We start from the raw sequence: 27,545 nt of genomic DNA on the forward strand, positions 1-27,545 counted from the left end.
CTACTCTGTTTATCATATTGTAATGGACACGATGGGAGATGGAGAGCTGGTTTCAAGGGCAGGGTGCAGCAGGTGTTTAATTATAAATGACCACAGGAAGAGGCAGGTAGCTGGGTCCAGGGGCAGGCAGAAGGTCATACACAGGGGGTCCAAAAGGCAATAGTACAAGCAGGGAAAAGGCTAGTAATGTCATCCGGGAGATCAAGCAATAGATTGATAACAGGAAATCCGATAAAGTACAGGCAGAGAATAGGCAAAAGGCGTCGTTAGTGAGGCAGGCCAAAACTATCATACACGGGAGGATTACGTTAGGAGAAAACCAGAGCTCCCAATAGAAGTGTGTCACAAATCAAACAATACCTCACAATGATGGGGTACAAATAAATAGTGTGTGATAATGACATACAGGTGTGTGAACAGGTGATCAGAATTCAGGTGATTGGGATTTGGAGAGTGAGCTGCGTTCTGGGGATCTACGTGTTTGAGATTGTGAGCTGGAAAGTGAGCTGCGTTCAGGGGATCTACGTGTTTGAGAGTGTGAGCTGGAAAGTGAGCTGTGTTCAGGGGATCTACGTGTTTGAGAGTGTGAGCTGGAAAGTGAGCTGTGTTCAGGGGATCTACGTGTTTGAGAGTGTGAGCTGGAAAGTGAGCTGTGTTCAGGGGATCTACATGTTTGAGAGTGTGAGCTGGAAAGTGAGCTGTGTTCAGGGGATCTACGTGTTTGAGAGTGTGAGCTGGAAAGTGAGCTGTGTTCAGGGGATCTACGTGTTTGAGAGTGTGAGCTGGAAAGTGAGCTGCGTTCAGGGGATCTACGTGTTTGAGATTGTGGGCTGGAAAGTGAGCTGTGTTCAGGGGATCTACGTGTTTGAGAGTGTGAGCTGGAAAGTGAGCTGCGTTCAAGGGATCTATGTGTTTGAGATTGTGAGCTGGAAAGTGAGCTGTGTTCAGGGGATCTACGTGTTTGAGAGTGTGAGTTGGAAGCAGATGTTACACATATATCATGATACTCAGTCACCTTACCCCTAATAATATCTACATCTATCACTCCAGTATCCCTGCACATTTGCACATTGTAAATACGGTACTGGAACTGACTGAACCTGTATATAGTATGCTTACGTACTGTCTTGTGTTCTTCTTATTTTTATTTCCTGTGTGTCTTTTTCTACCTTATGTTATTTTTAGTGTTACATTGTTATTGATTACTACGTTGTTGAGTTTAGCGCTTGCAAGAAAGGCCTTTCACTGTACTTGTTCACGTGACATTAAAAACTTGAAATAGCACACTGAGTTTCCAAATATAAAGTCAAAATTCGATCTGCTGATGCAATATATTGTCCTCTCTTCACTTCCCAAGGTCAAAGACCTACGAGTGGATAATTGTCTTCTTTATTACTACATAATAAACTCATATCCCACTTCCTCATCCCTCCCTCCTCTCCTCGTCAAGAGCAACTCACACATATTTTTATTTATTTATTTATTTCACCAAGATAAAGCAAAGCAGTTCGACACATACAACAACACAGAGTTAAACATGGAGTAAAACAAACACAGTCAATAAAAATAAGTCATAAGTCATACAGTAGAAAAATAAGTCTATATACGATGTGAGAAAATGAGGTGAGATAAGGGAGGGAAAGGCAAAAAAAGGCCATGGTGGCGAAGTAAATACAATATAGCAAGTAAAACACTGGAATGGTAGATTTGCAGTGGAAGAATGTGCAAAGTAGAAATAGAAATAATGGGGTGCAAAGAAGCAAAAATAAATAAATACAGTAGGGGAAGAGGTAGTTGTTTGGGCCAAATTATAGATAGGCTATGTACAGGTGCAGTAATCTGTGAGCTGCTCTGACAGCTGGTGCTTAAAGCTAGTGAGGGAGATAAGTGTTTCCAGTTTCAGAGATTTGTGTAGTTTGTTCCAGTCATTGTCAGAAGAGAACTGGAAGGAGAGGCGGCCAAAGGAATAATTGGTTTTGGGGGTGACCAGAGAAATATACATGCTGGAGCGCGTGCTACGGTTGGGTGCAGCTATGGTGACGAGCGAGCTGAGATAAGGGGGGACTTTACCTAGCAGGGTCTTGTAGATGACCTGGAACCAGTGGGTTTGGTGACGAGTATGAAGCGAGGGCCAGCCAACGAGAGCGTAAAGGTTGCAGTGGTGGGTAATATATGGGGCTTTGGTGACAAAACAGATGGCACTGTGATAGACTGCATCCAATTTATTGAGTAGGGTATTGGAGGCTATTTTGTAAATGACATTGCCGAAGTCGAGGATCAGTAGGATGGTCAGTTTTACGAGGGTATGTTTGGCAACATGAGTGAAGGATGCTTTCTTGCGAAATTGGAAGCCAATTCTAGATTTAACTTTGGATTGGAGATGTTTGATGTGAGTCTGGAAGGAGAGTTAACAGTCTAACCAGACACCTAGGTATTTGTAGTTGTCCACATATTCTAAGTCAGAACCGTCCAGAGTAGTGATGCTGGACGGGCGGGCAGGTGTAGGCAGCGGTAGGTTGAAGAGCATGCATTTAGTTTTACTTCTATTTAAGAGCAGTTGGAGGACACGGAAGGAGAGTTGTATGGTATTGAAGCTCGTCTGGAGGGTTGTTAACACAGTGTCCAAAATATTATCGTAAAGTTTTTGTTCAGCAAAGCGAGGCTCTCTATCTGACCACTCAAATCCTTCTGTCTCATTTCCTTTTGCAATTTATAACACTCCTCTGGCGTGATGGGGTGTACACAGACACACACAAATAGGGGAAGTGGTCACTACAAAATTCACTAAGGTTATTCCCTCTAGATACATCAGAACTGTATCCAATCTCGATCATATACACTGATGTTCCACAGCCTATTTTCATATTCTCAAAAAAAAAACTCCTTTCATCTATTTCTCTTTCTCTCAGTCTAATAACAGTCTTGCTGAATTTCTGGTCTTGTCTGTGTTCTGTCTTAACAGCAACGTGATTGCTCATATTGCTCATATTTCAGCTTTGTGTTGAGTCAAGTAGAAATGCTTTTGAGAACCCATATCCACAGTAGACATGAAATGACATTTGAGCTGTGAATCCCTAGATGTAACATCAAATCCATCGAAACCACAGGGCAATTATCTTGTACACTTAGCCACCTGAGTACCAGTCATGGCTATCTTGACTGGGCTCTCTCTCTCTACCTGTCTCTCTCCTGAGTGTCTGAATGGGTTTAGGTAAGCAGGAAACCTGCTGGCTAACTCCGCTCTCCACAGATAATGGTTGAATAGCTTCTCAGTGGTGTATTACTTATTAAAAACTGGGTGGTTTGAGCCCTGAGTGCTGATTGTCTGACAGCCATGCTATATTAGACCGTATACCATGAGTATGAAAACCCTTAACACCCCAGCAGTCCTACAATCTAAGCTAGATGCCCTCAATCTCACACAAATCTTCAAGGAACCCACCAGGTACAACCCTAAATCTGTAAACAAGGGCACCCTCATAGACGTCATCCTGACCAACTGGCCCTCCAAATACACCTCCGCTGTCTTCAACCAGGATCTCAGCGATCACTGCCTCATTGCCTGTATCCGCTACGGATCCACAGTCAAACGACCACCCCTCATCACTGTCAAACGCTCCCTAAAACACTTCTGCGAGCAGGCCTTTCTAATCGACCTGGCCCGGGTATCCTGGAAGGATATTGACCTCATCCCATCAGTTGAGGATGCCTGGTAATTCTTTAAAAGTAACTTCCTCACCATTTTAGATAAGCATGCTCTGTTAAAAAAATGCAGAACTAAGAACAGATATAGCCCTTGGTTCACTTCAGACCTGACTGCCCTCGACCAGCACAAAAACATCCTGTGGCGGACTGCAATAGCATCGAATAGTCCCCGCGATATGCAACTGTTCAGGGAAGTCAGGAACCAATACACGCAGTCAGTCAGGAAAGCTAAGGCCAGCTTCTTCAGGCAGAAATTTGCATCCTGTAGCTCTAACTCCAAAAAGTTCTGGGACACTGTAAAGTCCATGGAGAACAAGAGCACCTCCTCCCAGTTGCCCACTGCACTGAGGCTAGGTAACACGGTCACCACTGATAAATCCATGATTATCGAAAACTTCAACAAGCATTTCTCAATGGCTGGCCATGCCTTCCTCCTGGCTACTCCAACCTCGGACAACAGCTCCCCCCGCCCAAGCCTCTCAAGGTTCTCCTTTTACCCAAATCCAGATAGCAGATTTTCTGAAAGAGCTGCAAAACCTGGACCCCTACAAATCAGCTGGGCTTGAAAATCTGGACCTTCTATTTCTGAAACTATCCGCCGGCATTGTCGCAACCCCTATTACCAGCCTGTTCAACCTCTCTTTCATATCGTCTGAGATCCCCAAGGATTCGAAAGCTGCCGCAGTCATCCCCCTCTTCAAAGGGGGAGACACCCTGGACCCAAACTGTTACAGACCTATATCCATCCTGCCCTGCCTATCTAAGGTCTTCGAAAGCCAAGTCAACAATCAGGTCACTGACCATCTTGAATCCCACCGTACCTTCTCCGCTGTGCAATCTGGTTTCGAGCCGGTCACGGGTGCACCTCAGCCACGCTCAAGGTACTAAACAATATCATAACCGCCATCGATAAAAGACAGTACTGTGCAGCCGTCTTCATCGACCTGGCCAAGGCTTTCGACTCTGTCAATCACCATATTATTATCGGCAGACTCGGTAGCCTCGGTTTTTCTAATGACTGCCTTGCCTGGTTCACCAACTACTTTGCAGACAGAGTTCAGTGTGTCAAATCGGAGGACATGTTGTCCGGTCCTCTGGCAGTCTCTATGGGGGTGCCACAGGGTTCAATTCTCGGGCCGACTCTTTTCTCTGTATATATCAATGATGTTGCTCTTGCTGCGGGCGATTCCCTGATCCACCTCTACACAGACGACACCATTCTGTATACTTCCGGCCCTTTCTTGGACACTGTGCTATCTAACCTCCAAACGAGCTTCAACGCCATACAACACTCCTTCCGTGGCCTCCAACTGCTCTTAAACGCTAGTAAAACCAAATGCATGCTTTTCAACCGTTCGCTGCCTGCACCCGCACGCCCGACTAGCATCATCACCCTGGATGGTTCCGACCTTGAATATGTGGACATCTATAAGTAACTAGGTGTCTGGCTAGACTGTAAACTCTCCTTCCAGACTCATATCAAACATCTCCAACCTAAAATCAAATCTAGAGTCGGCTTTCTATTCCGCAACAAAGCCTCCTTCACTCACGCCACCAAACTTACCCTAGTAAAACTGACTATCCTACCGATCCTCGACTTCGGCGATGCCATCTACAAAATAGCTTCCAATACTCTACTCAGCAAACTGGATGCAGTTTATCACAGTGCCATCCGTTTTGTTACTAAAGCACCTTATACCACCCACCCCTGCGACTTGTATGCTCTAGTCGGCTGGCCCTCGCTACATATTCATCGCCAGACCCACTGGCTCCAGGTCATCTACAAGTCCATGCTAGGTAAAGCTCCGCCTTATCTCAGTTCACTGGTCACGATGGCAACACCCACCCGTAGCACGCGCTCCAGCAGGTGTATCTCACTGATCATCCCTAAAGCCAACACTTCATTTGGCCGCCTTTCGTTCCAGTTCTCTGCTGCCTGTGACTGGAACGAATTGCAAAAATCACAGAAGTTGGAGACTTTTATCTCCCTCACCAACTTCAAACATCTGCTATCTGAGCAGCTAACCGATCGCTGCAGCTGTACATAGTCTATCGGTAAATAGCCCACCCAATTTACCTACCTCATCCCCATACTGTTTATATTTATTTCCTTTCTGCTCTTTTGCACACCAGTATCTCTACCTGTACATGACCATCTGATCATTTATCACTCCAGTGTTAATCTGCAAAATTGTAATTAATTCGCCTACCTCGTGCCTTTTGCACACAATGTATATAGACTCTCATTTTTTGTTTTTTTTTCTACTGTGTTATTGACTTGTTAATTGTTTACTCCATGTGTAGCTCTGTGTTGTCTGTTCACACTGCTATGCTTTATCTTGGCCAGGTCGCAGTTGTAAATGAGAACTTGTTCTCAACTAGCCTACCTGGTTAAATAAACGTGAAATAAAAAAAATATATATATATTTGTACTGCTCTAATTACGTTGGTAACCAGTTTATAATAGCAATAAGGCACCTCTGGGGTTGTGATATATGGCCAATATACCACGGCTAAGAGCTGTGTCCAGGCAATCCACATTGTCTTACTTAAGAACAGCCTTTAGCCGTGGTATATTAGCCATATATACCATACCTCCTCTGGCCTTATTGTTTAACTATAGTCACACAGAGAGGGAAATAAAGCTGTGCATGTGACGATGGAGGGAGCGAGGAGAATAAAAAACCTGATAGGCTGTTTTAGAGTAACCTTCAACATCAGAGTGTATGGCATCGGCCCTTCACGTGTGCCTCCCTTCAGCTTGAAGGACAAATGGACGCCTTGTAAAAATATCAGCCTGACGTTACATTGTGCTGTATCTTCTTCTCTCTCTCCCTCTCTCTTTCTTCTCTCTCTCTCTCCCTCTCTCTTTCTTCTCTCTCTCTATCCCTCTCTCTTTCTTCTCTCTCTCTATCCCTCTCTCTTTCTTCTCTCTCTCTCTCACTCCTGCTGCTAGCAATGAAGAAGCAAACACTCACAGACCATCATGACCATGGATAGCGTGTGAAAAACATTGCTAAAACCTCTTTTAGCAATGGTTCTATCTGTGTTTGATTGACAGTAGTTATAGAAAATACACAGGCACATTAACAAATAATTACCAGATACTAATGATCCTTGGGGAGGAAGTTGTAGATGGTGATCTGCTGTATGTATGACAACCAGGGATGGTTACCTTGGCTATGACTTTGTGGTGGTGAGGAAAACTCAATTATAAAAACCACAAAACCAATTATGGGTTTCCTAAGACACAGAGTGGAAACGCATGCATAAACAGCACACACACACACACACACACACACACACACACAAAATGTAACACAGACAGACATCCACACAAACAGAAAGACATACAAACAGAAAGATACACACACACACATTCTCAAATACATACACTCCTGTCTCTCCTAAGCCAATAAATTAGGGTGTCACTCGATCTGCAGGTTTATCTTACTGTGGGACTCCATGTTAACTTCTTCGAGATAGGGGAGCTCTTTTAATTGTTGGATAAAAAACGTTCCCGTTTTAAACAAGATATTTTGTCACGGAAAGATGCTCGACTATGCATGTAATTGACAGCTTTGGAAAGAAAAAACTCTGACGTTTCCAAAACTGCAAAGATATTATCTGTGAGTGCACCAGAACTAATGCTACAGGTGAAACCAAGATGAAATTTCATACAGGAAATGGTTCAGATTTTGAATGCACTGTGTTCCAATGTCTCCTTATATGGCTGTGAATGCGCCAGGAATGAGCCTGCACTTTCTGTCATTTCCCCAAGGTGTCTGCAGCATTGTGACGTATTTGTAGGCATATCATTGGAAGATTGACCATAAGAGTCTACATTTACCAGGTGTCCGTCCGATGTCCTCCGTCGTAATTATTGCGTAATCTCTAGCTCCATGCGCGTTTCCATTTTCTTCAGAGGAGAAAGTCAACTGCCACGAATGATTTATCATCGATAGATATGTGAAAAACACCTTGAGGATTGATTCTAAACAACGTTTGCCATGTTTCTGTCGATATTATGGAGTTAATTTGGAAAAAAGTTTGCGTTTGTAATGACTTAATTTTCAGGGTTTTTTCTTACCCAAACGTGATGAAGAAAACGGAGCGATTTGTCCTACACAAATAATCTTTTTGGAAAAACTGAACATTTGCTATCTAACTGAGAGTCTCCTCATTGAAAACATCTGAAGTTCTTCAAAGGTAAATTATTTTTATTTGAATGCTTTTCTTGTTTTTGTGAAAATGTTGCATGCTGAATGCTAGGCTTAATGCTATGCTAGCTGTCAATACTCTTACACAAATGCTTGTTTAGCTATGGTTCAAAAGCATATTTTGAAAATCTGAGATGACAGTGTTAACAAAAGGCTAAGCTTGAGAGCTAATATATTTATTTCATTTCATTTGCGATTTTCATGAATAGTTAACGTTGCGTTATGCTAATGAGCTTGCGGCTATAATTACACTCCTGGATACAGGTTTTTTTCGTAGCCAAACGTGATGAACAAAACGGAGCGATTTGTCCTACACAAATAATATTTTTGGAAAAACTGAACATTTGCTATCTAACTGAGAGTCTCCTCATTGAAAACATCTGAAGTTCTTTAAAGGTAAATGATTTTATTTGAATGCTTTTCTTGTTTTTGTGAAACAGTGTTGTTAACAAAAGGCTAAGCTTGAGAGCAAATATATTTATTTCATTTAATTTGCGATTTTCATGAATAGTTAACGTTGCGTTATGGTAATGAGCTTGAGGCTATAAATAGGATCCCGGATACGGGATTGCTCGTCGTCATTATATTGATCTGGGCTGTGAGAGAGAGGAGTGTCTTAGAAGGAGGGAAGAGTCCAGTATCCCCATCTCCATTCACACCCTGCCTGCCTGCCTGGTGAGGAGTCAGGCTCAAGGTTATACAGTGCAGCACCACAGACTGAAGCCCAGGGCCAAGCTGGGGTAAGAATGAGACAGGGGCACAGCTCCCTGGGGAGAGAGTATCCTGGGGTGACCATGGAGGTTATAGTGTCCTCAGTAGACTGTGATTTTAGGTACTTGAACAGTATTGCAATTTTATGAGTAAAGGGGTATTTTGCACGCAATGGAGGCACCAACTAGTGTAGCCCTGGGGTGAAATGGGGCACTAACTAAAGTTGTCTTTCTGGGATTAAATGGGGTATGTGCCTGGATAATTTGGAAGTTATGGGGTACTTACGAGGGTAGTCTTTGGGGTGCACCTTCTCTGACCAGTTGCCATAGAAGGTGACTCTGTACTTAGCTGTTCCACAGGCACAGCAATCCAGCAGAGGCTTCTCTGTGGTCTCCCCATACAATGACTCTGAGAAGGGAGAGAAGAGAGAGTGAGAGAGAGGTTAATGGAGGAGAGGGAGGGAGGGAGGGAGGGAGGGAGGGAGGGAAAGTGAGGGAGGTGTGGGAAGGAGGGATGGAGGTGTAAAGCTGTTCTTGTTATCAGTCTCCATAAATTCTCTATCCAATGTCATGCACAGCATGGGAGATACAGTACAAGCGTAAAGATCCTGACCCAGTAAGGGAAGAGAGAGTAAGACAGGAGATACTGAGATATAGTAAGGGAGAGAGAGGAGGAGTGGAAGACATGTAGCGCCCTTTACTGCGTCTCAGTAATGGAGGACTTACCTTTCTCACACATCCTCTTGGTGAGAGAGCCTTCATCCTGGAAGTAGATGATCCTCTTCTGGACAATGCTGGCCCTGCAGAGAAAGAATGAGGAGAGGAGGAGGGTGGGAGGAGAAGAGGAAGTTTCAGGTTATGAGAAAGGAGATTAGAAAGAGGATAGAAAGAGAAAGCAGATGAAAAGTGAAAAGATGAGGGTAAAGTGGAGATGAGGGTTGAAAGAGATAGGGAATGAACAGAGGAGAAAAGACAAGAAAGAATGAGAGGAGTACAAGGCAGGAGATGGAAGGCAGGTGGAATAAGGGAGGAAAGAAGCAGGAGATGAGAAAGAAGAGAAGAGTTAAATACTCATACAGTACTTTTAGCACAGGGAGTAACCGGGGGGCATTTGGAGTAATGTTGAACTCAGGATGAGTGTTGAGTGTCTGAATGAATAAAACCTGGGGAGGAAGTGTTCTTGTGCTTCCAGACAGGTCTGCCAGCAGGTCTGAGATCGAATACTAGAGCAGGTTCTGTGTTATTCATCACCATTTGAATGTGATTGTGGACAGGTCTGAGATCAGCTACTAGAGCACACAGGGGTGCTGAATCACAGGCACTCTCAGACCGGAGGGATTTGCTAGCTCTTACAGAAAGTATTTATTAACATAAAGACTTGTATTTAGCAGGAGAGAGATGCGGTTGGAAAAGAGATTGAAAACCTAGAGAGAAAGAGAAAAAGGAGAGAAAAAAGTCAGAAAGTAAGCTTCGCTTTTGAGAAACGATCAAGATTGAACGAGCACACACACACTCAGGCGAGAGGAACTACAGTGTGTCAGAGATAAGACTGAGTGACAGGCCAAAAGTTAAGTTTCCCAGAGCTAAAGTCCTGCTCTTGGTCCTGGCAGAGAGACTGTTCTGATAGAGCTGTCTGGGGACAGAGCCACTGAGTGCTGGGTGGACACAGGTCTTAGTGGGGCCTTGACATGCAAATCAGACACAAACAAACCCATTCAAGGACCAGAAAGGGGCCCCGCATGTGGGCCAGAAACAATCGCAACCAAATTACTTTCAGGGCCCAAAAGCTGTCACAAACAAACTCCATTTAGGTGCTGTGCATTACATCAGACTTGGCCTCCCACAACAGGCTGCAGGTTTCCATGGTGATAGTGGGCAGAGGGTAGCAGCAGGGTGTAGGTTCTAGGCTCTGGACTGTCTGGGTTCTGGGTCTGGTCCAGGTGGTTCCTGTCCAGCTGGACTGTTTATGGAGCAGGAGTCCGAGCTGGGCCAAGCCCACTGCTGTCACTGTGCTCTCCCACATTCACAAAAATAAAGAAAGAGAAAGGGGGGAAGAGCGAGAGGAGACGTAGACGTAGAAGAGGAAAGTTATAAAGACAGAGAGATGTACTATATGCTCATCTCAGGAAGCCGTGGTAGTGAGGAGGAGAAACGGCACAAAGAAAGAGAGATACAAGACAAGGACAAAGAAGACAAATCATTTCACCTTATGCTTGAAGGACACACTTCAGATGAGCTGCTTTGGAACAATACATCATCTCTCAATTCTGATGGGATTCCAACCTATTCCCCAAGCAAGCCTCCTACTGCTAGGGCATTGCGAGTGGCGCAGCAGTCTAAGACACTGCATCGCAGTGCTAGAGGCGTCACTACAGACCCGGGTTCAATCACGGGCTGTTTCGCAGCCGGCCGCGACCGGGAGACCCATGAGACGGCGCACACTTGGCCCAGTGTCGTCCAGATTAAGGGAGGGTTTGGCCGGCTGGGATGTCCTTGTCGCTAAGTGCTCTAGTGACTCCTTGTGGTGGGCCAGGAGCATGCACGCTGACTTCGGTCACCAGTTGTACAGTGTTTCCTCTGACACATTGGTGCGGCTGGCTTCTGGGTGGAGCAAGCAGTGTGTCAAGAAGCAGTGCGGTTTGGCACGTCTGTGTTTCGGAGGACGCATTGGCTCTCGACCTCTGCCCCTCCCGAGTCCGTACGGGAGTTGCAGCGATGGGACAAGACCATAACTACCAATTAGATATCATAACAAAGTGATAAAAAGTACATTTATTTTATTTTATTATAAATAAACCTCCAACCACTCTCCTGTCTGTTTATCTTGCCTGTCTCCAGAGCAGGCTATCAGGGGATTATGTTTGATGACCTAAGGGCTGGACCAGTTGCAGAGGACCAGTGGCAGAGGAGGCTGTGTCAGGCAGGCCGGCCAGAGAAGGGATGGTATCTCTACAGTGACGGAGTGACAGCTATATGCCCCTATTAACATAACATAACTCTTTCTTCATCTCTCTTTTTCTCACCCTCTCTCTTGCTTTAGTTTTTTTAGCAATTTTGTACTCTCCAAGGCACACAGCGAGACAGAGACAGACAGACAGAGAGGAAAGAGAAGAGAGAGAGAGAGAGAGAGAGAGAGAGAGAGAGAGGGAAATAAGAAGAGAAGAACACAACAGATCCCATCCGAAAACAAGGAATGGGTTTGGAAGGGGACAGTAGCAGGACATGAAGAAACCTGTCTGAGGGGTGTACCTAGAAGTACAGAGGTGACAGGGGAACCCCACCCCAGGAGCTCCTAAACACACCGCCACCATATCTCTAAATGTTCACACCTTAATTCAATCTCACCCCAATTTCAGATATCTCTCCCTGAGCGAGCCGCTCACAAACTGCCTCACTAGCTGCCCACTTTCTGGGGCTGGCCAGGCAATCAGGCACAGTAATGCTTATTTAACATCCAATTTAAATTCTATCAATGAGATGCTATTAAAGCCAGACTCACTTTCCTGGCTCCACACCGCCGATGGTTATCGCCTCAAAAGCGCTCCGGTATGTGGGGTGGGTAGGAGTGTGTGTGTGTGCATGCGTGTGTGTGTGTGCATGCGTGTGTGCGCGTGCGCGCGTGTGTGTGTGCGTGCATGTGTGTGGCCAGGTCAGAGAGGGATAAATAAACATAGCTATTTGTTTACAGTTTGTTCCTTTGGGAAGGCACATACTGTACCAGTTTCATTGAACCATTCCTACTCATCTCACATGTAATAACTGCAGAGTTAGACTGCCATTCTCTCTGGGAAGGCTTTTTAATCTACCTGCCATTGTGTTTATGTCATTAAATTCCTAGAGATTTCAAATAGGTTTTGACACTATCATGTTCTGACTGTCAAAACTGTACTACACTTTATGTCAGGTGAACCTGAAAAATGTATAAATGAACAAAAATATAAAGATTCTACAGGGAGTGTGGTCCAGAAATCAGACAAACGTCTGTCCCTTTTTGACCCCCATAATCATGGTGAGCCAGATCAAACCACCACACTCACTGTTTCCAGCCACCAGGAGACAGCAGCTACTCCTCAATTACAGCTAACCGTCAGGGAGGCGAGGCCGTCATACCACAGCCTCTCTAGCCACAGCACTAGAGGAGCTCTCAAAGACTCTGACGGTGCTCTGAACTGATCACTTTCCACACAGACACACTGAGCGATGATGACACTATACACAGCAATACACACAGAGTACACATCTACACATGTTCAATTATGCTGTATTACACACACTCACACAAACGCACACGTACATCCAATTTGTAAGTCGCTCTGGATAAGAGTGTCTGCTAAATGACTTAAATGTAAATGTAATGTAAAGACACACAAACGCACACACAGACACCAGACACATGCACAGTCTGTTTTTCCATAATAGTTATTGCCAGAGGTGTCTGAGTTAACCAGGTTATTTGACAGGTAGGCAGACAGGCTGGCTGAGAGCGTTGAAATTAAAAACTCGTATCAATAGTGAAATCCCCCATTCTCTGATGAAACAAATGCTATTGTAGCTAAGGAAAGGTGGGCAGACACTCCACCAGGCTGGCAGCACCAGTCACGTTCAGTGTATATGGGGTTGTCATGGTAATAGAAGAGGGGGGAGCCGTAGGTTTGTGGGGATATATCTAATGGGGAGAGACCCATTTTCTTTCTCTGGTGATTATATCTCTGGGGAGATACCTCCTGCTGTACTGTGATTTATGGCCAGCTAGTTCAGGCTAGGTTGGTTGTTTTGTGCAGCTCCCCATTACCCCGTGCGGTGTAACATAAAAACGCCTGTTGGCATTAACCATATTTCGCTCTCTGTCCATTTGTTATTTAAGCTAGTAAAGTCACAATATCGGGAAACCCGTAACACACTATAATCAACCATTTCAGATTCAATGCTGCCTGCGTGTCTCTCTCTGTGTGTGTGTGTGTGTGTGTGTGTGTGTGTGTGTGTGTGTGCAGGAATGTGTATGTTGTGTGTAGATGACCAATATGTGTTTGCATTTGTTTAGGAAGAGAGAGGAAAGAGGCTGTTGCTGCTTGGGCTCTATCTAGCTAGAGATATACAACAGCTTCTCAATAATAATCAATCAGTATGATGTTTAGGGGTAAACCTGCCCCACTTCACTGACAAAACTTTAATAAGTGTGATCACCCAGTAATTCAACTTTCCAGTTTCCAAAAAAAACAAAAACACTCAATTATGAACCTGTCCTCGCCTGGTGTCATCACTCTACAGTGAAAAACAAGCTTCCCTACTGGACGTACCTTAGTATCACATCCCCACTCCCCAACCTCCACAAGTGACTGTCTCACTCTCTCCTCATCTCACATGCTGCCACTCTCTTTCCATTCATCTGTTCTCACTACCTCTTTCTCTACCTCTGTCCCCAACTCTCTGTCTCACCTCCTTTCTCCCAATAGATACAAGATAGCTGAGAGGTAAAGTAGGCGAAGATGCCTGCCTGTCTGGTTAGTGTGCTGTGGGAACAACAGAACTGCGCCCTGGTTGAGAAAGGCAGAAAGAGTGACGCGGAAAAGGAGAGAGAGAGGGGAAGGAATGAAAAGGGTGTGTAGTAGCAAGAGAAACCGACAAGAGAGAGAAGAGTGTGTGTAGTAGAGAGAGAAACCGACAGGAGAGAGAAGAGTGTGTGTAGTAGAGAGAGAAACCGACAAGAGAGAGAAGAGTGTGTGTAGTAGAGAGAGAAACCGACAGGAGAGAGAAGAGTGAGTGAGAGTAGAGAGAGAAACCGACAGGAGAGAGAAGAGTGTGTGTAGTAGAGAGAGAAACCGACAGGAGAGAGAAGAGTGTGTGTAGTAGAGAGAGAAACCGCCAGGAGAGAGAAGAGTGTGTGTAGTAGAGAGAGAAACCGACAGGAGAGAGAAGAGTGTGTGTAGAGAGAGGAAGCGACAGGAGAGAGAAGAGTGTGTGTAGTAGAGAGAGAAACCGACAGGAGAGAGAAGAGTGTGTGTAGTAGAGAGAGAAACCGCCAGGAGAGAGAAGAGTGTGTGTAGTAGAGAGAGAAACCGACAGGAGAGAGAAGAGTGTGTGTAGTAGAGAGAGAAACCGCCAGGAGAGAGAAGAGTGTGTGTAGAGAGAGAAAACCGACAGGAGAGAGAAGAGTGTGTGTAGTAGAGAGAGAAACCGACAGGAGAGAGAAGAGTGTGTGTAGTAGAGAGAGAAACCGACAGGAGAGAGAAGAGTGTGTGTAGTAGAGAGAGAAACCGCCAGGAGACAGAAGAGTGTGTGTAGTATAGAGAGAAACCGACAAGAGAGAGAAGAGTGTGTGTAGTAGAGAGAGAAACCGACAGGAGAGAGAAGAGTGAGTGAGAGTAGAGAGAGAAACCGACAGGAGAGAGAAGAGTGTGTGTAGTAGAGAGAGAAACCGACAGGAGAGAGTGAGAGTGAGTGTAGTAGAGAGAGAAACCGACAGGAGAGAGAAGAGTGTGTGTAGTAGAGAGAGAAACCGACAGGAGAGAGAAGAGTGTGTGTAGTAGAGAGAGAAACCGACAGGAGAGAGAAGAGTGAGTGAGAGTAGAGAGAGAAACCGACAGGAGAGAGAAGAGTGTGTGTAGTAGAGAGAGAAACCGACAGGAGAGAGAAGAGTGAGTGAGAGTAGAGAGAGAAACCGACAGGAGAGAGAAGAGTGTGTGTAGTAGAGAGAGAAACCGACAGGAGAGAAGAAGAGAGTGAGAGTAGAGAGAGAAACCGCCAGGAGAGAGAAGAGTGTGTGTAGTATAGAGAGAAACCGCCAGGAGAGAGAAGAGTGTGTGTAGTAGAGAGAAACCGACAGGAGAGAGAAGAGTGTGTGTAGTAGAGAGAGAAATCGACAGGAGAGAGAAGAGTGTGTGTAGTAGAGAGAGAAACCGACAGGAGAGAGAAGAGTGAGTGAGAGTAGAGAGAGAAACCGACAGGAGAGAGAAGAGTGTGTGTAGTAGAGAGAGAAACCGCCAGGAGAGAGAAGAGTGTGTGTAGTAGAGAGAGAAACCGACAGGAGAGAGAAGAGTGTGTGTAGTAGAGAGAGGAAGCGACAGGAAAGAGAAGAGTGAGTGAGAGTAGAGAGAGAAACCGACAAGAGAGAGAAGAGTGTGTGTAGTAGAGAGAGAAACCGACAGGAGAGAGAAGAGTGAGTGAGAGTAGAGAGAGAAACCGACAGGAGAGAAGAGTGTGTGTAGTAGAGAGAGAAACCGACAGGAGAGAGAAGAGTGAGTGAGAGTAGAGAGAGAAACCGACAGGAGAGAGAAGAGTGTGTGTAGTAGAGAGAGAAACCGACAGGAGAGAGAAGAGTGAGTGAGAGTAGAGAGAGAAACCGCCAGGAGAGAGAAGAGTGTGTGTAGTATAGAGAGAAACCGCCAGGAGAGAGAAGAGTGTGTGTAGTAGAGAGAGAAACCGACAGGAGAGAGAAGAGTGTGTGTAGTAGAGAGAAACCGACAGGAGAGAGAAGAGTGTGTGTAGTAGAGAGAGAAACCGACAGGAGAGAGAAGAGTGAGTGAGAGTAGAGAGAGAAACCGACAGGAGAGAGAAGAGTGTGTGTAGTAGAGAGAGAAACCGCCAGGAGAGAGAAGAGTGTGTGTAGTAGAGAGAGAAACCGACAGGAGAGAGAAGAGTGTGTGTAGTAGAGAGAGAAACCGCCAGGAGAGAGAAGAGTGTGTGTAGTAGAGAGAGAAACCGACAGGAGAGAGAAGAGTGTGTGTAGTAGAGAGAGAAATCGCCAGGAGAGAGAAGAGTGTGTGTAGTATAGAGAGAAACCGACAAGAGAGAGAAGAGTGTGTGTAGTAGAGAGAGAAACCGACAGGAGAGAGAAGAGTGAGTGAGAGTAGAGAGAGAAACCGACAGGAGAGAGAAGAGTGTGTGTAGTAGAGAGAGAAACCGACAGGAGAGAGTGAGAGTGAGTGTAGTAGAGAGAGAAACCGACAGGAGAGAGAAGAGTGTGTGTAGTAGAGAGAGAAACCGACAGGAGAGAGAAGAGTGTGTGTAGTAGAGAGAGAAACCGACAGGAGAGAGAAGAGTGAGTGAGAGTAGAGAGAGAAACCGACAGGAGAGAGAAGAGTGTGTGTAGTAGAGAGAGAAACCGACAGGAGAGAGAAGAGTGAGTGAGAGTAGAGAGAGAAACCGACAGGAGAGAGAAGAGTGTGTGTAGTAGAGAGAGAAACCGACAGGAGAGAGAAGAGTGAGTGAGAGTAGAGAAGGAAACCGCCAGGAGAGAGAAGAGTGTGTGTAGTATAGAGAGAAACCGCCAGGAGAGAGAAGAGTGTGTGTAGTAGAGAGAGAAACCGACAGGAGAGAGAAGAGTGTGTGTAGTAGAGAGAGAAATCGACAGGAGAGAGAAGAGTGTGTGTAGTAGAGAGAGAAACCGACAGGAGAGAGAAGAGTGAGTGAGAGTAGAGAGAGAAACCGACAGGAGAGAGAAGAGTGTGTAGTAGAGAGAGAAACCGCCAGGAGAGAGAAGAGTGTGTGTAGTAGAGAGAGAAACCGACAGGAGAGAGAAGAGTGTGTGTAGAGAGAGAGGAAGACAGGAAAGAGAAGAGAGTGAGAGTGAGAGAAACCGACAAGAGAGAGAAGAGTGTGTGTAGTAGAGAGAGAAACCGACAGGAGAGAGAAGAGTGTAGTAGAGAGAGAAACCGCCAGGAGAGAGAAGAGTGTGTGTAGTAGAGAGAGAAACCGCCAGGAGAGAGAAGAGTGTGTGTAGAGAGAGAAAACCGCCAGGAGAGAGAAGAGTGTGTGTAGTAGAGAGAGAAACCGACAGGAGAGAGAAGAGTGTGTGTAGTAGAGAGAAACCGACAGGAGAGAGAAGAGTGTGTGTAGTAGAGAGAGAAACCGACAGGAGAGAGAAGAGTGAGTGAGAGAGAGAGAAACCGCCAGGAGAGAGAAGAGTGTGTGTAGTAGAGAGAGAAACCGCCAGGAGAGAGAAGAGTGTGTGTAGAGAGAGAAACCGACAGGAGAGAGAAGAGTGTGTGTAGTAGAGAGAGAAACCGACAGGAGAGAGAAGAGTGTGTGTAGTAGAGAGAGAAACCGACAGGAGAGAGAAGAGTGTGTGTAGTAGAGAGAGAAACCGCCAGGAGAGAGAAGAGAGTGTGTAGTAGAGAGAGAAACCGACAGGAGAGAGAAGAGTGTGTGTAGTAGAGAGAGAAACCGACAGGAGAGAGAAGAGTGTGTGTAGTAGAGAGAGAAACCGACAGGAGAGAGAAGAGTGTGTGTAGTAGAGAGAGAAACCGCCAGGAGAGAGAAGAGTGTGTGTAGTATAGAGAGAAACCGACAAGAGAGAGAAGAGTGTGTGTAGTAGAGAGAGAAACCGACAGGAGAGAGAAGAGTGAGTGAGAGAGAGAGAAAACCGACAGGAGAGAGAAGAGTGTGTGTAGTAGAGAGAGAAACCGACAGGAGAGAGAAGAGTGAGTGTAGTAGAGAGAGAAACCGACAGGAGAGAGAAGAGAGTGTGTAGTAGAGAGAGAGAAACCGACAGGAGAGAGAAGAGTGTGTGTAGTAGAGAGAGAAACCGACAGGAGAGAGAAGAGTGTGTGTAGTAGAGAGAGAAACCGACAGGAGAGAGAAGAGTGAGTGAGAGTAGAGAGAGAAACCGACAGGAGAGAGAAGAGTGTGTGTAGTAGAGAGAGAAACCGACAGGAGAGAGAAGAGTGAGTGAGAGTAGAGAGAGAAACCGCCAGGAGAGAGAAGAGTGTGTGTAGTATAGAGAGAAACCGCCAGGAGAGAGAAGAGTGTGTGTAGTAGAGAGAGAAACCGACAGGAGAGAGAAGAGTGTGTGTAGTAGAGAGAGAAATCGACAGGAGAGAGAAGAGTGTGTGTAGTAGAGAGAGAAACCGACAGGAGAGAGAAGAGTGAGTGAGAGTAGAGAGAGAAACCGACAGGAGAGAGAAGAGTGTGTGTAGTAGAGAGAGAAACCGCCAGGAGAGAGAAGAGTGTGTGTAGTAGAGAGAGAAACCGACAGGAGAGAGAAGAGTGTGTGTAGTAGAGAGAGGAAGCGACAGGAAAGAGAAGAGTGAGTGAGAGTAGAGAGAGAAACCGACAAGAGAGAGAAGAGTGTGTGTAGTAGAGAGAGAAACCGACAGGAGAGAGAAGAGTGTGTGTAGTAGAGAGAGAAACCGAAGGAGAGAGAAGAGTGTGTAGTAGAGAGAGAAACCGACAGGAGAGAGAAGAGTGTGTGTAGTAGAGAGAGAAACCGACAGGAGAGATAAGAGTGTGTGTAGTAGAGAGAGAAACCGACAGGAGAGAGAAGAGTGAGTGTGTAGAGAGAAAACCGCCAGGAGAGAGAAGAGTGTGTGTAGTAGAGAGAAACCGCCAGGAGAGAGAAGAGTGTGTGTAGTAGAGAGAGAAACCGACAGGAGAGAGAAGAGTGTGTGTAGTAGAGAGAGAAACCGACAGGAGAGAGAAGAGTGTGTGTAGTAGAGAGAGAAACCGACAGGAGAGAGAAGAGTGTGTGTAGTAGAGAGAGAAACCGCCAGGAGAGAGAAGAGTGTGTGTAGTAGAGAGAGAAACCGACAGGAGAGAGAAGAGTGTGTGTAGTAGAGAGAGAAACCGACAGGAGAGAGAAGAGTGTGTGTAGTAGAGAGAGAAACCGACAGGAGAGAGAAGAGTGTGTGTAGTAGAGAGAGAAACCGAGGAGAGAGAAGAGTGTGTGTAGTATAGAGAGAAACCGACAGAGAGAGAAGAGTGTGTGTAGTAGAGAGAGAAACCGACAGGAGAGAGAAGAGTGTGTGAGTAGAGAGAGAAACCGACAGGAGAGAGAAGAGTGTGTGTAGTAGAGAGAGAAACCGACAGGAGAGAGAGAGTGAGTGTAGTAGAGAGAGAAACCGACAGGAGAGAAGAGTGTGTGTAGTAGAGAGAGAAACCGACAGGAGAGAGAAGAGTGTGTGTAGTAGAGAGAGAAACTGACAGGAGAGAGAAGAGTGAGTGAGAGTAGAGAGAGAAACCGACAGGAGAGAGAAGAGTGTGTGTAGTAGAGAGAGAAACCGACAGGAGAGAGAAGAGTGTGTGTAGTAGAGAGAGAAACCGACAGGAGAGAGAAGAGTGTGTGTAGTAGAGAGAGAAACCGCCAGGAGAGAGAAGAGTGTGTGTAGTAGAGAGAGAAACCGACAGGAGAGAGAAGAGTGTGTGTAGTAGAGAGAGAAATCGCCAGGAGAGAGAAGAGTGTGTAGTATAGAGAAAACCGACAAGAGAGAGAAGAGTGTGTAGTAGAGAGAGAAACCGACAGGAGAGAGAAGAGTGAGTGAGAGTAGAGAGAAACCGACAGGAGAGAGAAGAGTGTGTGTAGTAGAGAGAGAAACCGACAGGAGAGAGAGAGTGAGTGTAGTAGAGAGAGAAACCGACAGGAGAGAGAAGAGTGTGTGTAGTAGAGAGAGAAACCGACAGGAGAGAGAAGAGTGTGTAGTAGAGAGAGAAACCGACAGGAGAGAGAAGAGGAGAGAGAGAGAAACCGACAGGAGAGAGAAGAGTGTGTAGTAGAGAGAGAAACCGACAGGAGAGAGAAGAGTGAGTGAGAGTAGAGAGAGAAACCGACAGGAGAGAGAAGAGTGTGTGTAGTAGAGAGAGAAACCGACAGGAGAGAGAAGAGTGAGTGAGAGTAGAGAGAGAAACCGACAGGAGAGAGAAGAGTGTGTAGTAGAGAGAGAAACCGCCAGGAGAGAGAAGAGTGTGTGTAGTAGAGAGAGAAACCGACAGGAGAGAGAAGAGTGTGTGTAGTAGAGAGAGAGAAACCGACAGGAGAGAGAAGAGTGTGTGTAGTAGAGAGAGAAACCGACAGGAGAGAGAAGAGTGTGTGTAGTAGAGAGAGAAACCGACAGGAGAGAGAAGAGTGTGTAGTAGAGAGAGAAACCGACAGGAGAGAGAAGAGTGTGTGTAGTAGAGAGAGAAACCGACAGGAGAGAGAAGAGTGTGTGTAGTAGAGAGAGAAACCGACAGGAGAGAGAAGAGTGAGTGAGAGTAGAGAGAGAAACCGACAGGAGAGAGAAGAGTGTGTGTAGTAGAGAGAGAAACCGACAGGAGAGAGAAGAGTGTGTGTAGAGAGAGAAACCGCCAGGAGAGAGAAGAGTGTGTGTAGTAGAGAGAGAAACCGACAGGAGAGAGAAGAGTGTGTGTAGTAGAGAGAGAAACCGCAGGAGAGAGAAGAGTGTGTGTAGTAGAGAGAGAAACCGACAGGAGAGAGAAGAGTGTGTGTAGTAGAGAGAGAAACCGACAGGAGAGAGAAGAGTGTGTGTAGTAGAGAGAGAAACCGACAGGAGAGAGAAGAGGAGTGAGAGTAGAGAGAGAAACCGACAGGAGAGAGAAGAGTGTGTGTAGTAGTAGAGAGAAACCGACAGGAGAGAGAAGAGTGTGTGTAGTAGAGAGAGAAACCGACAGGAGAGAGAAGAGTGTGTGTAGTAGAGAGAGAAACCGACAGGAGAGAGAAGAGTGTGTGTAGTAGAGAGAGAAACCGACAGGAGAGAGAAGAGTGTGTGTAGTAGAGAGAGAAACCGCCAGGAGAGAGAAGAGTGTGTGTAGAGAGAGAGAAACCGACAGGAGAGAGAAGAGTGTGTGTAGAGAGAGAGAAACCGACAGGAGAGAGAAGAGTGTGTGTAGTAGAGAGAGAAACCGACAGGAGAGAGAAGAGTGTGTGTAGTAGAGAGAAAACCGCCAGGAGAGAGAAGAGTGTGTGTAGTAGAGAGAGAAACCGACAGAGAGAGAAGAGTGTGTGTAGTAGAGAGAGAAACCGACAGGAGAGAGAAGAGTGAGTGAGAGTAGAGAGAGAAACCGACAGGAGAGAGAAGAGTGAGTGTAGTAGAGAGAGAAACCGACAGGAGAGAGAAGAGTGAGTGTAGTAGAGAGAGAAACCGACAGGAGAGAGAAGAGTGTGTGTAGTAGAGAGAGAAACCGACAGGAGAGAGAAGAGTGTGTGTAGTAGAGAGAGAAACCGACAGGAGAGAGAAGAGTGTGTGTAGAGAGAGAGAAACCGACAGGAGAGAGAAGAGTGTGTGTAGTAGAGAGAGAAACCGACAGGAGAGAGAAGAGTGTGTGTAGTAGAGAGAGAAACCGACAGGAGAGAGAAGAGTGAGTGAGAGAGAGAGAAAACCGACAGGAGAGAGAAGAGTGTGTGTAGTATAGAGAGAAACCGCCAGGAGAGAGAAGAGTGTGTAGTAGAGAGAGAAACCGACAGGAGAGAGAAGAGTGTGTAGTAGAGAGAGAAATCGACAGGAGAGAGAAGAGTGTGTAGTAGAGAGAGAAACCGACAGGAGAGAGAAGAGTGTGTGTAGAGTAGAGAGAGAAACCGACAGGAGAGAGAAGAGTGTGTGTAGTAGAGAGAGAAACCGACAGGAGAGAGAAGAGTGTGTGTAGTAGAGAGAGAAACCGACAGGAGAGAGAAGAGTGTGTGTAGTAGAGAGAGAAAGCGACAGGAAAGAGAAGAGTGAGTGAGAGAGAGAAACCGACAAGAGAGAGAAGAGTGTGTGTAGTAGAGAGAGAAACCGACAGGAGAGAGAAGAGTGTGTGTAGTAGAGAGAGAAACCGACAGGAGAGAGAAGAGTGTGTGTAGTAGAGAGAGAAAAACCGACAGGAGAGAGAAGAGTGTGTGTAGTAGAGAGAGAAACCGACAGGAGAGAGAAGAGAGAGTGTGTGTAGTAGAGAGAAACCGACAGGAGAGAGAAGAGTGAGTGAGAGTAGAGAGAGAAACCGCCAGGAGAGAGAAGAGTGTGTGTAGTAGAGAGAGAAACCGACAGGAGAGAGAAGAGTGTGTGTAGTAGAGAGAGAAACCGACAGGAGAGAGAAGAGTGTGTGTAGTAGAGAGAGAAACCGACAGGAGAGAGAAGAGTGTGTGTAGTAGAGAGAGAAACCGACAGGAGAGAGAAGAGTGTGTGTAGTAGAGAGAGAAACCGACAGGAGAGAGAAGAGTGTGTAGTAGAGAGAGAAACCGACAGGAGAGAGAAGAGTGTGTGTAGTAGAGAGAGAAACCGACAGGAGAGAGAAGAGTGTGTGTAGTAGAGAGAAAACCGACAGGAGAGAGAAGAGTGTGTGTAGTAGAGAGAGAAACCGACAGGAGAGAGAAGAGTGTGTGTAGTAGAGAGAGAAACCGACAAGAGAGAGAAGAGTGTGTGTAGTAGAGAGAGAAACCGACAGGAGAGAGAAGAGTGAGTGAGAGTAGAGAGAGAAACCGACAGGAGAGAGAAGAGTGTGTGTAGTAGAGAGAGAAACCGACAGGAGAGAGAAGAGTGAGTGTAGTAGAGAGAGAAACCGACAGGAGAGAGAAGAGTGTGTGTAGTAGAGAGAGAAACCGACAGGAGAGAGAAGAGTGTGTGTAGTAGAGAGAGAAAGGAGAGAGAAGAGTGAGTGAGAGTGAGAGAGAAACTGACAGGAGAGAGAAGAGTGAGTGAGAGTAGAGAGAGAAACCGACAGGAGAGAGAAGAGTGTGTGTAGTAGAGAGAGAAACCGACAGGAGAGAGAAGAGTGAGTGTAGTAGAGAGAGAAACCGACAGGAGAGAGAAGAGTGTGTGTAGTAGAGAGAGAAACCGCCAGGAGAGAGAAGAGTGTGTGTAGAGAGAGAGAGAAACCGACAGGAGAGAGAAGAGTGTGTGTAGTAGAGAGAGAAACCGACAGGAAAGAGAAGAGGAGTGCCCCAGAGTAGAGAGAGAAACCGACAAGAGAGAGAAGAGTGTGTGTAGTAGAGAGAGAAACCGACAGGAGAGAGAAGAGTGAGTGAGAGTAGAGAGAGAAACCGACAGGAGAGAAAGAGTGTGTGTAGTAGAGAGAGAAACCGACAGGAGAGAGAAGAGTGAGTGAGAGTAGAGAGAGAAACCGACAGGAGAGAGAAGAGTGTGTGTAGTAGAGAGAGAAACCGACAGGAGAGAGAAGAGAGTGAGAGTAGAGAGAGAAACCGCCAGGAGAGAGAAGAGTGTGTGTAGTAGAGAGAGAAACCGGGAGAGAGAAGAGTTTTGAGAGAGAAGAGGAGTGTGTAGTAGAGAGAGAAACCGACAGGAGAGAGAAGAGTGTGTGTAGTAGAGAGAGAAACCGACAGGAGAGAGAAGAGTGTGTGTAGTAGAGAGAGAAACACAGGAGAGAGAAGAGTGAGTGTAGTAGAGAGAGAAACCGACAGGAGAGAGAAGAGTGTGTGTAGTAGAGAGAGAAACCGACAGGAGAGAGAAGAGTGTGTGTAGTAGAGAGAGAAACCGACAGGAGAGAGAAGAGTGTGTGTAGTAGAGAGAGAAACCGCCAGGAGAGAGAAGAGTGTGTAGTAGAGAGAGAAACCGACAGGAGAGAGAAGAGTGTGTGTAGTAGAGAGAGAAACCGCCAGGAGAGAAGAGTGTGTGTAGTAGAGAGAGAAACCGACAAGAGAGAGAAGAGTGTGTGTAGTAGAGAGAAACCGACAGGAGAGAGAAGAGTGAGTGAGAGTAGAGAGAGAAACCGACAGGAGAGAGAAGAGTGTGTAGTAGAGAGAGAAACCGACAGGAGAGAGAAGAGTGAGTGTAGTAGAGAGAGAAACCGACAGGAGAGAGAAGAGTGTGTGTAGTAGAGAGAGAAACCGACAGGAGAGAGAAGAGTGTGTGTAGTAGAGAGAGAAACCGACAGGAGAGAGAAGAGTGAGTGAGAGTAGAGAGAGAAACCGACAGGAGAGAGAAGTGTGTGTAGTAGAGAGAGAAACCGACAGGAGAGAGAAGAGTGAGTGAGAGTAGAGAGAGAAACCGACAGGAGAGAGAAGAGTGTGTGTAGTAGAGAGAGAAACCGACAGGAGAGAGAAGAGTGAGTGAGAGTAGAGAGAGAAACCGCCAGGAGAGAGAAGAGTGTGTGTAGTATAGAGAGAAACCGCCAGGAGAGAGAAGAGTGTGTAGTAGAGAGAGAAACCGACAGGAGAGAGAAGAGTGTGTGTAGTAGAGAGAGAAACCGACAGGAGAGAGAAGAGTGTGTGTGTGTAGTGAGAGAGAGAGAGAGAAACCGACAGGAGAGAGAAGAGTGAGTGAGTGTGTAGAGAGAGAAACCGACAGGAGAGAGAAGAGTGTGTGTAGTAGAGAGAGAAACCGACAGGAGAGAGAAGAGTGTGTGTAGTAGAGAGAGAAACCGACAGGAGAGAGAAGAGTGTGTGTAGTAGAGAGAGAAACCGACAGGAAAGAGAAGAGTGAGTGGAGTAGAGAGAGAAACCGACAAGAGAGAGAAGAGTGTGTGTAGTAGAGAGAGAAACCGACAGGAGAGAGAAGAGTGTGTGTAGTAGAGAGAGAAACCGACAGGAGAGAGAAGAGTGTGTGTAGTAGAGAGAGAAACCGACAGGAGAGAGAGAGTGTGTGTAGTAGAGAGAGAAACCGACAGGAGAGAGAAGAGTGAGTGAGAGTAGAGAGAGAAACCGACAGGAGAGAGAAGAGTGTGTGTAGTAGAGAGAGAAACCGACAGGAGAGAGAAGAGTGAGTGAGAGTAGAGAGAGAAACCGACAGGAGAGAGAAGAGTGTGTGTAGTAGAGAGAGAAACCGCAGGAGAGAGAAGAGTGTGTGTAGTAGAGAGAGAAACCGACAGGAGAGAGAAGAGTGTGTGTAGTAGAGAGAAAACCGACAGGAGAGAGAAGAGTGTGTGTAGTAGAGAGAGAAACCGACAGGAGAGAGAAGAGTGTGTGTAGTAGAGAGAGAAACCGACAGGAGAGAGAAAGAGTGAGTGAGAGTAGAGAGAGAAACCGACAGGAGAGAGAAGAGTGTGTGTAGTAGAGAGAGAAACCGACAGGAGAGAGAAGAGTGAGTGTAGTAGAGAGAGAAACCGACAGGAGAGAGAAGAGTGTGTGTAGTAGAGAGAGAAACCGACAGGAGAGAGAAGAGTGTGTGTAGTAGAGAGAGAAACCGACAGGAGAGAGAAGAGTGTGTGTAGTAGAGAGAGAAACCGACAGGAGAGAGAAGAGTGTGTAGTAGAGAGAGAAAAACCGCCAGGAGAGAAGAGTGTGTGTAGTATAGAGAGAAACCGACAGGAGAGAGAAGAGTGTGTGTAGTAGAGAGAGAAACCGACAGGAGAGAGAAGAGTGTGTGTAGTAGAGAGAGAAACCGACAGGAGAGAGAAGAGTGTGTGTAGTAGAGAGAGAAACCGACAGGAGAGAGAAGAGTGAGTGAGTAGAGAGAGAAACCGACAGGAGAGAGAAGAGTGTGTGTAGTAGAGAGAGAAACCGACAGGAGAGAGAAGAGTGAGTGAGAGTAGAGAGAGAAACCGACAGGAGAGAGAAGAGTGTGTGTAGTAGAGAGAGAAACCGACAGGAGAGAGAAGAGTGTGTGTAGTAGAGAGAGAAACCGACAGGAGAGAGAAGAGTGAGTGAGAGTAGAGAGAGAAACCGACAGGAGAGAGAAGAGTGTGTGTAGTAGAGAGAGAAACCGACAGGAGAGAGAAGAGTGAGTGAGAGTAGAGAGAGAAACCGCCAGGAGAGAGAAGAGTGTGTAGTAGTAGAGAGAAACCGCCAGGAGAGAGAAGAGTGTGTGTAGTAGAGAGAGAAACCGACAGGAGAGAGAAGAGTGTGTGTAGTAGAGAGAGAAATCGACAGGAGAGAGAAGAGTGTGTGTAGTAGAGAGAGAAACCGACAGGAGAGAGAAGAGTGAGTGAGAGTAGAGAGAGAAACCGACAGGAGAGAGAAGAGTGTGTGTAGTAGAGAGAGAAACCGACAGGAGAGAGAAGAGTGTGTGTAGTAGAGAGAGAAACCGACAGGAGAGAGAAGAGAGAGAGAGAAAGTGGAGAAGAGAAGAGTAGAGAGAGAGAAAACCGACAGGAGAGAGAAGAGTGTGTGTAGTAGAGAGAGAAACCGACAGGAGAGAGAAGAGTGTGTGTAGTAGAGAGAGAAACCGACAGGAGAGAGAAGAGTGTGTAGTAGAGAGAGAAACCGACAGGAGAGAGAAGAGTGTGTGTAGTAGAGAGAGAAACCGACAGGAGAGAGAAGAGTGTGTAGTAGAGAGAGAAACCGACAGGAGAGAGAAGAGTGAGTGAGAGTAGAGAGAAACCGCCAGGAGAGAGAAGAGTGTGTGTAGTAGAGAGAGAACCGAGAGAGAAGTGTGTGTAGTAGAGAGAGAAACCGACAGGAGAGAGAAGAGTGTGTGTAGTAGAGAGAGAAACCGACAGGAGAGAGAAGAGTGTGTGTAGTAGAGAGAGAAACCGACAGGAGAGAGAAGAGTGTGTGTAGTAGAGAGAGAAACCGCCAGGAGAGAGAAGAGTGTGTAGTAGAGAGAGAAACCGACAGGAGAGAGAAGAGTGTGTGTAGTAGAGAGAGAAACCGACAGGAGAGAGAAGAGTGTGTGTAGTAGAGAGAGAAACCGACAGGAGAGAGAAGAGTGTGTGTAGAGAGAGAGAGAAAGAGAGAAACCGAGGAGAGAGAAGAGTGTGTGTAGTAGAGAGAGAAACCGACAAGAGAGAGAAGAGTGTGTGTAGTAGAGAGAGAAACCGACAGGAGAGAGAAGAGTGAGTGAGAGTAGAGAGAGAAACCGACAGGAGAGAGAAGAGTGTGTGTAGTAGAGAGAGAAACCGACAGGAGAGAGAAGAGTGAGTGTAGTAGAGAGAGAAACCGACAGGAGAGAGAGAGTGTGTAGTAGTAGAGAGAGAAACCGACAGGAGAGAGAAGAGTGTGTGTAGTAGAGAGAGAAACCGACAGGAGAGAGAAGAGTGAGTGAGAGTAGAGAGAGAAACCGACAGGAGAGAGAAGAGTGTGTGTAGTAGAGAGAGAAACCGACAGGAGAGAGAAGAGTGAGTGTAGTAGAGAGAGAAACCGACAGGAGAGAGAAGAGTGTGTGTAGTAGAGAGAGAAACCGACAGGAGAGAGAAGAGTGTGTGTAGTAGAGAGAGAAACCGACAGGAGAGAGAAGAGTGTGTAGTAGAGAGAGAAACCGACAGGAAAGAGAAGAGTGAGTGAGAGAGAGAGAAACGACAGGAGAGAGAAGAGTGTGTGTAGTAGAGAGAG

The 27,545-nt window shown here is 46.2% G+C and overlaps 1 protein-coding gene across 2 annotated transcripts in view; it reads right to left on the bottom strand.

Annotated features, from left to right (window-relative positions):
• LOC115116157 (spondin-1-like) overlaps positions 1-27,545 on the bottom strand; it is a 164,476-nt gene that overhangs the window by 105,969 nt on the left and 30,962 nt on the right. For both annotated transcript variants that reach the window (XM_065013128.1, XM_065013127.1), the window contains exons 4-5: positions 9,362-9,435; positions 8,922-9,044 (exon numbers count right to left, since the gene is read on the bottom strand). In XM_065013128.1, coding sequence (XP_064869200.1) covers positions 8,922-9,044; positions 9,362-9,435 — 197 coding nt within the window. The remainder of the gene's footprint in view (positions 1-8,921; positions 9,045-9,361; positions 9,436-27,545) is intronic.

The sequence above is a fragment of the Oncorhynchus nerka genome, linkage group LG28, assembly GCF_034236695.1.
Source record: "Oncorhynchus nerka isolate Pitt River linkage group LG28, Oner_Uvic_2.0, whole genome shotgun sequence".
NCBI lineage: Eukaryota > Metazoa > Chordata > Actinopteri > Salmoniformes > Salmonidae > Oncorhynchus > Oncorhynchus nerka.